Source organism: Cygnus atratus, chromosome 1 (genome assembly GCF_013377495.2).
Source record: "Cygnus atratus isolate AKBS03 ecotype Queensland, Australia chromosome 1, CAtr_DNAZoo_HiC_assembly, whole genome shotgun sequence".
NCBI classification, from domain to species: domain Eukaryota; kingdom Metazoa; phylum Chordata; class Aves; order Anseriformes; family Anatidae; genus Cygnus; species Cygnus atratus.
In genome coordinates, this window is record NC_066362.1 from 54,924,123 (window position 1) to 54,937,224 (window position 13,102).

The 13,102-nt window shown below is 54.1% G+C and overlaps 1 protein-coding gene across 1 annotated transcript; it reads left to right on the forward strand.

The window, feature by feature from the left end:
* Positions 1-800: 800 nt before the first annotated feature.
* Positions 801-8,536, forward strand: SOX10 (SRY-box transcription factor 10). Its single transcript, XM_035551971.1, has 3 exons — positions 801-1,225; positions 7,160-7,425; positions 7,821-8,536. Exons 1-3 carry the CDS (start codon positions 816-818, stop codon positions 8,534-8,536), a joined length of 1,392 nt encoding a protein of 463 aa, XP_035407864.1. The 5' UTR covers positions 801-815.
* The last annotated feature ends 4,566 nt before the right edge of the window (positions 8,537-13,102 follow it).

Below are 13,102 nucleotides of genomic sequence, written 5' to 3' on the forward strand. Positions count from 1 at the left end.
GCGAGAGAGGAGGGGTGTGCGGGGCAGGCAGCTCAGATCTGTGGCTTCTCTCAAAGTTCAACTTCATGTGTGCTTGCATCTGAATATCTATATGTATGTGATATACATATATCCCCACGGATGTGCGTGGGGATGCGATGTAGATATATTTTAAGTCTTTGCTTTGTGAGCAGTGGCCAAGGGATGGGGTGTCCCCGCAGAGGCACTTTTCACTGCCTGCCGGTGCCTTGTGTCCCTGGAGGTGGCCAGGGATATGAGACATGCCCCTTTGGTTTGTCAACATGGTGCTGGTGCCCCTGTCTTCCTAGGCACTGTGCTGGCGATACAAGGCACGTCTTCAGAAGAAAAGGGCACCTCCTGACACAAGTTTTGTGGCTGTCCCTCCAGTCCTGCTTCCTGTGGGGAGCTGTGGCCGGGCAGGAGGCTCCATGCCTCCCTCCTCTGGGGTCCCCACACCCCCTTGTCCCACTGGTCCTTGGCATAGCTGGGCAGCTGCCGTAGGCCCCTCTGCAGACACCAGCTTGGGATGACTGCAAAGATAGGAGCTCCCGATTAATTGGGGCCCCGGCCCATCCCCACCCCCCTCGATCACGGGTTTTGTGGTGTGCATGGCAATTGCTTTGCTTGTGTTTTTATCAAGCGGCCCCTGTCTCGTGGTCAGCTCTTCAGAGAGCGCAGAGTCCCTGTTGGATTTGGTGGTCGCTTTTCTTTTTCTCTCTTTCCCCTCGTTTTTTTTTTTTTCCTTTCTTTCCTTTGTTTTTGTCTTCCTCCCTCCCCTCCCCAGTGAGAAGAAGGACACTGAGAAGGAAGAGACCATGGCCGACGACCAAGACCTTTCAGAGGTGGAGATGAGCCCGGTGGGCTCCGAAGACCACCACTGCCTCTCGCCGGGACCCTCTATGGCATCAGACAACTCTCCTCACCTCGCCGGCTCCGGGAACGGAGAGATGGGCAAGGTCAAGAAGGAACAGCAAGACTCGGAGGCGGATGACGACAAGTTCCCCGTGTGCATCCGCGAGGCGGTCAGCCAGGTGCTGAGCGGCTATGACTGGACCCTGGTACCCATGCCCGTTCGGGTCAATGGAAGTAACAAGAGCAAACCCCACGTCAAGCGGCCCATGAACGCCTTCATGGTATGGGCACAGGCTGCCCGGAGGAAATTGGCTGACCAGTACCCGCACCTCCACAACGCCGAGCTCAGTAAGACCTTGGGGAAGCTCTGGAGGTAAGAGCGGGTGCGCGAGCGCTGAGGCCCAGAGGTGTCCTAGAGAGGAATATGTAGTCAGGAGGAAGTTTGGGGATGGGGTGGGATGGAGGGGGTGTCCCCTGAGAAGGTTTTTTCCCCACGGGGAGCCTCCTCCCTGGTGGCCGGGAGAACGGGGCAAGAGTGGCTGTTATGTACCCTGTATATGTAGGGAAGGATTCCTCAGCAGAGCTCACCTCCACCCCAGATGGAACCCATGCCTCCGTTTTCCACCTGTTTCCCTCTAACTTTCCCTCTTGGTCCTGACCGGGACACTCATCCTGGTCCTACTTGACTGTCAGGGGAGACCTTGCCTCCTTGGCTCACCCTCTGTTGGGCAAAGTTGTGCATGAACAGAAGCTGGGCTGAGCCCTGTCAGACTTAACTCGCTTGTGGCTGCCCTGAGCCTGTTTGATCTCGGGTCCCCACACCAGCAGGGGTTATCTTCTGCGCAGTGCCGCAGAGCAAGTGGGAAACGAAGACATGGCTGAGGAGGAAGGTTGAGGGAAGGGAGCCGGGGTCGAGCCACCCACCTGTCCTTCCCGGGTCGGTCCTGGTTTCGGCAGGCCATGCAGGTGCAGCGAGGCCCATGGTGGGGAGTGGTGGGCAAGGAGAGACCCTGCTATAAAGGGGTCCCACGCGTGCAAGGCTCGCCATGCTGCTTCACTCCCATCGGGCCATTTCTGCCAATAACCCCGTTGACTTATCACAAGCGCTTTCTGCTGCAAGCCCCCCGCACTGTCACCCCCTTGCTTTGCACCGACCAACACTTATCATGGCCATCGGCCTCCTGTGAAGAGGCCCTTTCATTCCCTCTCCCATCCTGACAGCATTGCGTGGGAGGAAGCCCTCTGCCTCAGATGGGCCACTAGACATTTTTCCAAGCAGAAGTGAAACACACCCTGTCCAACAGGTCTCCTCCTGACTCCAAAACTCCTTGCTCACAAGGGAGAACTGAGCCCTTGAGCATCGGTTTCTCCCTCTGCTGTGTCCCCCCATTTACACCGACCCGCCAGTGTCTGCTGTAACTCAAGCAAATGGATTTCTTTGGGAAGCTGAAGGCAGAGGTCTCCTCTGATGCTCTTTCCCTCCCTCCCGCTTTGTTCCCTGCTGCCTTCATTTTCCTCTACCCAGCCTGCTGCTCGATCCTCGGGCTCTGCTGCCAGCCTCTGGACCGCAGGCAAAACTACGATGCGCAGCTCTCAGCCCCCTACCTGCTCTTTCACCTCCACCCTGGTAGCCCACTGGTTCGCTCCGTTCCCCCCCACAGCTTTTGTTGTCCCCACACAGCCATCTCTACCTACTATCACCATGGTGTCCTCTTCCATTTGTGCCATTATGAACTGATCTCCTTCTTACACTTTGCCTCCACTGCTCTGCTTCCCAGCTCCTTCTGGCTCCCCTCGCTCACATCTCTGCATCTGAATCCACTTTTTCTTTGCTCCCAGAGTGTTATTTCAAGGTATCATTCCCTCGTTGTGAAATACTGCCAGATTTTAGAGCAGTGGCCTCCCTTCGGACACTGCATTTCCTTTGAAAACAGAGCAGAGTGGTAAATCCCTCCACAGCTGCAGCAGAAAGAGTGCACGGAGACGCAGCCCCCGGCCCGTGGTGACATTTGTGCACCTGAGCAGGAGAAAGCACAGCTCCTGCCGCCGGCAAACCAGCGTAAGAGCGGCCGGGTGCAGCAGGGGACGTGGCCGTCAGGTGATGGCTGAGGTCCTGCCGAGGGCCCCGGCTGTTTCGTAGGGCATTGTGCAGCCAGAGAGCGCGTGCGTCACGCGGAGGAGCTTGCAGGATCAGTCCTGGGGTCGTGGCTGCTGGGTGCCGATGGCTTTGCTGGGACACGGATCCTTTCCGAGTCTTTGCTGCTAGGGCAGACAGTGGCTCTCGGAGCTGTGCCAGCCCGTATGGGACTGTACCGCCAGGGTTATGGGTGCAGCAGCACGGTCAGCATCTGAGCTGGCTAGGACGACGTGTACGTGTCTTTCTGTGGGGCTGGGGGCAAACAATAGGTCACAAAAGTCCAAGGGAGGTGGCCTGAAGGTTTCCAGGATTGCAGCCCTGAGCCAAGCCTTTCAGCCATGGTGCAGTTGGGTTTTCCCCCATTTAGGTTCCTGCCGCCCCCATGGTATTGCATCTATGTGCCCGTCTAACTGCGGGCAGCCCGGCTGAGCTCTGGATTAATCTCAGTCATGTCACAAATGCATTTGACAGGTCTCCTGCAAAGGAACCTGGATGCTTACAGATCACCTACAAAGTGACCACCCAAACCCAACAGCCTAAATCCCTAGTTGCTTTGGAAAACATGAGTGGCAAAGTGTATTTCCACATAGGTGGCTGGCTGTGAGCTTGTACGGGTACGGGCTGCGTTAGCAGTGCAGGGAGCGAGAGCTGGTGAGCACAGAGGCTGCCTGCAGACCTTTAAGACAAATATATGCCCAGCGAACAGTGATGGGTAGGGACAGCAGAGCCTGGAAAATCTTTTTGAAGGCTAGTCCAGGTAGTTTTTCTACTAGAAAATCTTAGTGCTGTGTTTGCTCACGGGGCTCGTGATCTCCAGCTGCACACTGCAGAAAGCACTGGGGAGCTGCAAAGTGAGGATGGTGCCATCCTGCAGGAGATATGGGGGAAAATGGGCCAGAGGGAGCCGGGGAGATCCTGCTGCCACACGGCATCCCTGCCGCGTTGTCAGATATCCCCCGGGGCGGCCGCAGGGGAAAGGAATGAGAGGAAGGGGATTCGGCTCCCAACCTCTCTCCTCACCCTCTCCCAGCTCAGACTTGACTTAGGAGCAGGTGTGGGAGAAGGGAGCGGCCAAGGGGGGTGGTGTACAAGGGGTGTGGGGGCCGTCTCCAGCCGCCTGCAAAGCAAGGAGCAAGGAGCACGCAGCCCCGGCAGCCCGCAACGCTGGGGAAGGAGGAAGATGGAGGGTGTGCTGGTGGAGACAGCTGGTGGCCCCTCTGGCTCTGTGCCACCGCTGCATCCTCCACGGGTCCCAGCCCGTGGTGGGAAGGGCTGCAGGACCCCAGGACTGGGGGGGACTTATGGCCCCTGGTTTGTGTCCACTTGGGATGAGAAGGATGCAGATGAAGAAGCGAATTCGCTAAAATGGAGGGCGAGGGGAAGGGGAGGAGAAGAAGGGAGGGTTTCCATGCTTGACGAAAGCTCGCCTTGGCTGCTTTCCTTCCCTGGGGTGGGATGAGGAACAGCTCTCAAATGGAGGCCGGCTGCTGAAAATGTCGGCGTGACTCTAAGCCAACACGCCAGCCAGCGCTGTCTAAAGGGCCAAAAACAAGCGGGACGCAAGAAGAAGGGGACAGCGGGGCTGTTGAGAGGGACGAGGAGACCTGATGAAGGGACCTTTGTATGGGGGTGGCAGCTCCCTCGTTTTCTGCACCCCACCTTACCAAGGCAAAGTGCCCAGGACAGGGTGATGCCCATGAAATCTGGGGCTGTGGACGTGTAGGACAAGCCATCCCTGGCTGTGCCCCAGGAGATGCCGACCCCATCCCCACCACACCGACTCATCGGTGGCGTTTGGTGCCGGGGTGGGTGGAGAGGGCTGTGTTAAGCCCCACAAGGGCTTTGCTCCGTGATCCATAAGTTCTCTGCCCGTGCAAGATTCCTGTGCATTATCGACAGGGGAGCGTGGGGGGCGGAGGGGGAGGGCAGGAAGCGAGTGAAATCCAAATCCCCCAAATCTCCTGGCCTTTGCCTGCTCGCACCAGTTTCACTTTGCTAAAGCCGATTTGAGCTCTGATCCCAGCGGGAGGGAGGAGGGAGCAGGGAGGCTGGGGAAGAAGACAAAGGCGCGGGGAGTGGACGTCCCGCTGGCCTGCTGGTGGCACTGCTAGCGGGCGGCTGTCGAGGGGAGAGGAGAGGCGGTGAGGAGACCAGGCACAGATCAGAGGGCAGGGATTTGACTCCTGCATAGACACGGGTGACTCTGGTTCAGGCCAGATGTGGAAGGCTGAGCGTCGGCCTTCACTGCTGGCCTCCACTGGAAGCTCTGCTCTGAGTTCACTGGTACATCCAGCAGATCAAAGCTGGCTGTCCGGCACCCAGCCTCTTACAGAAGCACCTCTTGGAGCAAAAGGAGACATTTCGGTCCCAACCACAGCATCTTAATAACTCTGGCACCATCTGGGTTGGCAGTGTAGAGAAGCCTAAACCCAGCTTCCTTGTAGTGAAGGGTTGTAAGGCTGCAGAGTTTGCCTCCGTTTCTTCATCTCCCGTGGAGAAGGGGTGTCCTCAAGGATGGTGTGAGGTTGCTTCCCAGTCCTTGATGCCTCCAGAGGCCAGGATGGCTGGACGGGCTGTCCCTTCAGACCTCTTGGGCAGCCTGGAGCAGGGCTGGCTGAGGGATTAGAGCCCTCCAGGACGTGTGAGCATGGTGTACAGGGGCAGGAGGGAGACAGAAAAGCCGGTGCTGGATTCATGGTGGCTCAGTTGCTTTAATCTGCAGGATTAAGGCAGCGGAGGAATGCGGCGTGTGGCTGCGACCTTCTCAGGCTGCCTAGAGTGAACCCAGGTCAGCACCGTAACGTGCTCCAGGCCACGCCACACACCTTCTGGCTGATGGTCAGGGGGATGCAGAGAGAGTGGTGAGAACGGGCATGCTTAGAAACCAGCCAGTTACTTGCTGGTGACCCCTTGGTCCTTCTCTGCAGTTTTATCTTTGTGATCTTTGAGACATCCCTCCCCTCTGTCTTCTGTTTTTCAGGCCTTGTCTTCTTCCACAGTGCCTACAGCATAACAGAATCGCTCGCCTTTTAGTGCTGAGGGCTTTGGGGTGCTTGAGGTACAAGTCACAGGAAAAGACTGGCCCCTTCTGAGAGCACTGGTTTCTGCTTGGAAGCAGGTTGACTCTAAGTCACAAGGATATTTGAGGGGGAAAAAACCACAAAATTAAACTGAAGAGCTTCCAACTGAAGCTGCTTAAGCCTTGAGCAACCAGATCGTTCTCATCTTCAAGCTTTCTGAGCTGCCCTGCCTGTACATTTCATGATTTTCTTGGAGATCCTATCTTAACCAGAGCAGCTCATGATCTGGCAGGAATACAGAGAAGGAGCTTACATTTCTACAGCCTTTCATCTAGAGACCAAAGCTTACCGATTTGTACATGGTCTAGCAATGTAGAAGCTAATTTTTTACAACTACAAGGCCACGTTCAAGAAGGGCTGGGCATTTGTGTTTCAACCTTTCGCATTATCCCTGTCTACAGCGAGCAGGAGCTCCAGGAGGAGCAGGATACACCATTTTCCCCCTTCTAAATTTTTTTAATTCCATTCTAGGATATTGCAAGAGGCTTAAAGGCCCAGTGAGCTTCAGGCAGTAGCTTGGGTGTAGCCAATGCCAATTACTACCATTTATGTTCAAACTCAGAGCAGAGCTCACAAGAAGGCTTAAACTGGAATAAAAACAGTCTGGGGAGGAGCAAGAGATGTGGAAGGCAGCGGTATGGGTACTAAGGGTGTGCCACACTGCCATTGTTTGAGGCCTGCTCCCAGCTTCCCTTACTTTGCCCGAAATCTTTGAAAGCAGCTTGTCCAGCCTTATTTTCCACGGCTGTGAAAGGCTGGGTTTTCCTTTGGGGGTGAAACTAAAATGCAAGTGAGGCTGTTGAAGTTCCTGAGAAGTATAATGCAGCTGGGGAAGGGACACCCAGCGCTGGCACTGACCACGACAATGAGTTATTAATGCTGACTGTTAACGATGAGGAGGAAAACATTGCTGTCTCCATTAAATCACCCCCAGCTCTCCCTGTTGTTCTGGGAAATACCCTAAAACAGGGCAACGCCCTGATGCTTGGATTTATATGTTGTGTCCTATAATTGTGTGCATTGGGATTTTTTTTTTCTCACACACCTGCCCCTCTCCTTCCCCTCTTCTTTACCACCTTGGCCCCTGCAGGCTGCTGAACGAAAGCGACAAGCGCCCCTTTATCGAAGAGGCGGAGCGGCTGAGGATGCAGCACAAGAAAGACCACCCCGACTACAAGTACCAGCCCCGCCGGCGGAAAAACGGCAAGGCCGCGCAGGGCGAGGGCGAAGGCCAGGTGGAGGCGGAGGCTGGCGGGGCTGCCGCTATCCAGGCCCACTACAAGAACGCCCACCTGGACCACAGGCATCCCGGGGAAGGGTCGCCCATGTCCGACGGGCACCCAGAACACTCCTCAGGTGAGTCCCAGGTCTCTGTGAACCCACTGGCAGGTTACGGCCGACGGGGAGGCTCAGGAAAACAAGCCATCGCTGTAAAAGCCTTAGTGGTGTGGCTCACACCTTGCTCACGACCCAGCAGACTGCTGGAGTCATTGGTATAGGGGCATGCCTGAGTTTCATGGCACTTACATTCCTCTTCTCCGGTGGGGTATCCTTTTACCTTTCCTTGGTTTTGGCAAGATGATATAAAAAGGTTTGGTTTTGGCTGGCCATTTCCCTCCCTCCACTGAAGTCTTCGTGCAGTTGCTGGCATACTGGGAGGAGCGGAGCTGGCCTGTGGAGCTGCCCAGGTATAAAGCAGTAACTCACCTTCTTCTCTCTCTTTCCTCCTCAAAATGTTTTTCACCTTGCAGGTCAGAGCCACGGCCCCCCCACGCCTCCCACCACCCCTAAGACCGAGCTGCAGGCAGGCAAAGCCGACTCCAAACGGGAAGGGCGCTCCCTGGGGGAAGGGGGAAAGCCCCATATCGACTTTGGCAACGTGGACATCGGGGAGATCAGCCACGAGGTGATGTCCAACATGGAGACCTTTGACGTCAACGAGTTTGACCAGTACCTGCCGCCCAACGGACACGCTGGCCACCCAGGCCATGTCGGGGGCTACGCGGCAGCCGCGGCGGCTGGCTACGGCCTCGGGAGCGCCCTGGCTGCGGCCAGCGGACACTCGGCCTGGATCTCCAAGCAGCACGGGGTCTCCTTGTCCACCGCCACATCACCGGTGGTGGACTCCAAGGCCCAGGTGAAAACGGAGGGGTCCGCCCCCGGAGGTCATTACACTGACCAGCCCTCCACCTCCCAGATAGCTTACACATCCCTGAGTCTGCCCCACTACGGTTCGGCCTTCCCCTCCATCTCCAGGCCCCAGTTTGACTACCCTGACCACCAGCCCTCAGGACCCTACTACAGCCACTCCAGCCAAGCCTCTGGTCTCTATTCTGCCTTCTCCTACATGGGACCTTCCCAACGTCCCCTTTACACCGCCATCTCTGACCCTGCACCCTCCGTGCCACAGTCCCATAGCCCCACACATTGGGAACAGCCCGTCTATACGACTCTCTCCAGACCGTAGGGAATGGGGAACAGTGACCGAAGCAGCGACGGAAAGGCTCCGAAGAATCAGCACAGGCAGAAGAGCCTCCGAACTCCGAGGTCACTCAGTGCCACCATCCAGCCACCAAAACCCACTGAGTATCTGGAAGTGCCTTTCTTGACCCCGGCTATCGCTGGCTCACCCGCCTCGAGGAAGGTTTTTCGTCCTTTTGCCCTTTACCGATTTCACGCAGGCCATGCCACTGGCTTGCAACACCTTATTGGCCTTCTAGATGAGGAGGATTCAAGACATGGAGTGACTGGTCCGTGGCGGGCTTCGTTGTGTGCACCCTGGATTTAAGAGAAGAGACACTGTCCTTTCCTTCCCCGCCCCAGACTCCTCCAGTGAGTTAGCAAGTGTTTCCAAAAGACCACAACGGCCGACTCTTTGTCACCTGCTGTGGGTGAAGGGTGGCTGCTCAGCCGTGGTGAACATGTTGTGGGAGGAGGAGCGGGGAGGACGGCACGGCCGGCTTCCTTGCGATCAGTGTTGCGCAGCAGTCCTGCCCAAGATTCACACATGCATGACTCTCGATCCCCGTTTGAAGACCAACTTACGCTTGCTTCCCCGCTGATTTCCACGACTGCGCCCTAGCTTTTCTCCTCGCCTCTTCTCTCCGTCCTGCCTCTGTTTAATCCCACACTCCTTCCTGCATGGATTTTTTTGTGAGGCTTGACTGAACAATGCGTAGGACTCAGGAACTGCATTGTCACTCTTAGCCTTTCTCATATCATAGCCTGTGTGTGCACATGTGTTCGTGTATGGAGGTGCAGGAGAGGTGGGGCAGGACCTGTGGATCATTAAGGTGCTGTGAGTGAATCCTCCTTTCTTACAATTACTTTATATCGTTCACTTGTGTCTGGTATTTCTGGCATCTCAGTCGTTTCTAATCTCTTCAGTATCCCAAACAACCTCTGAGCAAACCTAGTCCTTGCTCTTCCAGTGCCCGACCATGCCTCCCTGAAAGTGGAGGCACCAAGAAAGCTACTGTGCACTTGCCAACACCCAGAGGCAATTGCATTGCTCACTTTGAACCCCTGCTCCAAACTCAGGCTGATGTGGCGTGCATCCCTGCTCATTTGTTCATCACATATTGCCATCCGTCAACACTGCCCTCCTACCTTCACTGGGGATGGAAAGATGCTCCTGTGGCTTTAAGCAAGGTAGATACGCACCCAGTCTTGGATGAGTGTAAAGAAAACAAGCCTGGTTAGGTGCAGAAGAACTCATTTTTGCCTCTGGGATTCGAACTGGAAGCAAGCAACTCTTGCAGTCAGATCAACCCTCTTTTTTTCAGCCTAACGCCTGAGGACAGTCTGCTGACTTCTCCTTTGACACCTCCAGGACTGGGGTGGTTTGCCATGCCAGGGAGCGAATTGGCACAGAAGTTGCTGCAGGAAAAAAAATGACTCCTGGCAATTGATCGCAGAGACATGTTGTGGGACCTTCCAGTGGATAATCCAGTCTAGAAAGATAAAATACTTGGACCAAACATGGACTGTGATCCGTGCCGCTGTTTCCCTCTGCTGTTATGACTGTCAGATGCCCTTCCTGCCTCCCTTAGCTATGGATGACTTCTCCTCGTGGTGTCTGAAAAGATCATGTAGAATGTTTGCTCCCTGTACGCATGTAACCTGTTCAAGCCCTGTCCCCTTATTTATGCAAGTAGCACCTTCCTCCCCCAGCTCCCTTTCCCCAGTCTCTATGCTGTCCTAGCACCATTAACTCTGCATTAAACATATGGAATAATAAACTTAAAAGTTTCATTTTCATGTCTCTGGATTTTTTTTTGACCTCTTTCATGAAAGTCTCTTTTTTTTCCCCCCCCGGTAAGTCTGTCATGTGTCACTACAACACCGCACGGATCCCGTGCCCAGCTTTCCTCTGCCTGTCACTGAGAGGACACAGGCAGAACTCCAGCTGGCTTACTGCACTCCTTCATGGAGATGAAACTCTTCTGCTCATAACCCAGCTCCAACCATTTCCTAAGCGAGGGATGTAGTAACACTGAATCCTGTTCCTCAGTTAAAATTCATCACATGCCATTAAGAAGAGCACTGTTTGTGTGTGTTTCACCCAAGAATTTCTTAGCATCATTAATTCTCTCCAGAATAGGAGTGTGGGGTTTCTCTCTCAGTTCCGTATCTCCAGGTGGCCATTATGTACCTTCATAAAAAACTTCTCTTACACAAACTTGTGTATTTTGGAAGCACTTTGGAACAACCATTAGTTTCTCTGTAGAAACTCAATGCACCCAGCCTCTTGCCTTCCACAAGCAAGAATTTGAACACACACACACACACACATTGTATTCAAGAATAGAAGTACGTACCTTAGCTGTTGAAGAGGACATCCGGGGTGTAGTCAGGTTCTAGGAGACTACCTGAAGATGTTTGGAAAGAAAATGTACAGCAGGTATTGGTCTGCTTAAGAACTTCTTTCAAGGCCAATGGGAGCAAGGTAGGGTTCCAATTAAAACAGAGACTCCACGACAACTAAAAATGGATTCCAAAGGCTTCAGAGCAAAGACACGTGATCTATCCTGTGATTTTGTGTTCACTAGGCACTTAATGGGTGAGTAAAATAAGCAGGAGGTCCAGGAACTGCAGAGCACATTCAAAGCTTTCTAAAACTCGTGGCACTATTTGGATGAAGTCCTATATAGGACCAAGAGCATCAGCAGCAGAACAACGTAATGACTTTTAATGACGGTGATGTCAAGGTAAACAGTTCTGTGCAAAATAAACCTGTGACCACTCAGTGAATTGAAGGAGAAATCTCTACCCCAGACTACAGGCTGTGGGGAGAGTCCAGAAGGGAACTAGTGCACTGCCGAGCAGGTCAGGAGCATGTAGGGGATAAGGGGAGCCATGGCAGAGTTAGGGGTAGGACAGCTAATCCCAGGGGTGGAGGAGAGAAGGGCCGTGGTGTGGGTGAACGGAAGACTGGGAAAAGAAAGTCCTTAACCATACACAAGCACCCTTCTCCAGCTCCTCAAAAAGCAAACTAAGAAAGCGATCGGGTTCCACATCAACCATCCTCTAGTGGAAGGGGATGCCTCCTCTCATCTAGGAGTGTCCTCACAACGAAGACATGACTGAGAACAGAGACATGACACTGGTAACAGAGGGGTTAAACACTCCTCCCGCAGCCTAGCAGGAGCTGGCCCAGCATCCTTCCCTATCCCTTTAATCGTATCTGATACAGATGCAAGGCTGGGGAGGGGAGGCGGGCAGGGAACAAAGAAGCCATTTAAAAAAAAAAAAAAAAAGGACAAGAAAACGACCCCCGCGCTCCATGGCGGACGCCAGAATGATTGCACAAAGGCACCATTTCAGGGCTGAAATTTCACCGCACCAACGTGATTAAAGGATTCCATGGAGGGTGGGGGGAGAAGGCTGAAGGCCACAGCGCTGCGAATTAACCTTTTCTTGGTAAGGATGGCCGGGATCAGGAAGCACTTGAGTTCTTCGGGGTCAACCCCCTTCCCACACCTGCAAGCATCTCCACGATCCCTGTGACCTGTCATTTTGCTCAGGGACCTGTTCAGCCCTTGCGTTCTCGCCTCCAAAACCAGCCCCTCCTGCACACATCGCATCCCTGCACAGACCAACAAAGGAAGGATGGATGGGTGAGTGCCTTTACAGGGACCTGTAGGAGAATGACATACACGGCTGGTTATATGAGCTGGGTCCCCAAGCAGGTGGATGTAAACTCCCTTTGGGATGTGGATGTTTGTCTGCAGGCACCGACCACACATACAGCAAGAGGAATGCACGCTTTAAACATGAGCACGAGCTTTAACATGAGCTGGTTGGAAAAAGTCTTCCTGGACCAGTGTAAGGAAAAAAAATCGACATAAAGCAGAAACAATAGGTGCACCTTACCTTGTCTTCTCTTAAAAAAAAAAAAAGGCAAAAATTCCAAGGGCACATTTTAATAAGATCACCTGCTATGAAGGACTCGGTGTATTCTGCCTTCCTTGTGCAAAGCAAGAACCACAGAGAAGATTAAGAAATGAAAAAGAGGTATTCGCTGGCTGGAAGCCCTTGCGGATTTTAACACATCCACCCAACTCTTTCTGATCTGAGCAGGGAGCTGTATGATTTTTCTCCTCCTTGCACATCAGAGGCGAGAACACCGGTACCTTGAGAGGACAAATGACTGGTCTGTCATCACACTGCAGATTACCAAAGGAACCCTAGAATTTAACTACTGTCATGCCACTGTAAGATGCGCTGGGCTTCACACAACTGAGATGGCTTGGGAGAGCACCCGTGCACCGAAGAGCGCTGGTCCCATGGCGCATCAGAGAGGAGCTGAATGAGGAGCGAGCGCAGCAACCGAACCTACCCTGCCAAGCTGGCGGGGACCACGACTGGCGACTGTGCTTCCGGCTGGGGCAGTGCCACTGAAAGGGGATCCCCAGCACTGATAAGCAGCAGGAGCAGGGAAACAATAGGTGATTTGATGAGAGCTGCTCTACGATACTCCTGAGAAGCTCCACAGCCAGCTCTGGCCAGAGAGGAAATTGGGGGTTTCCAC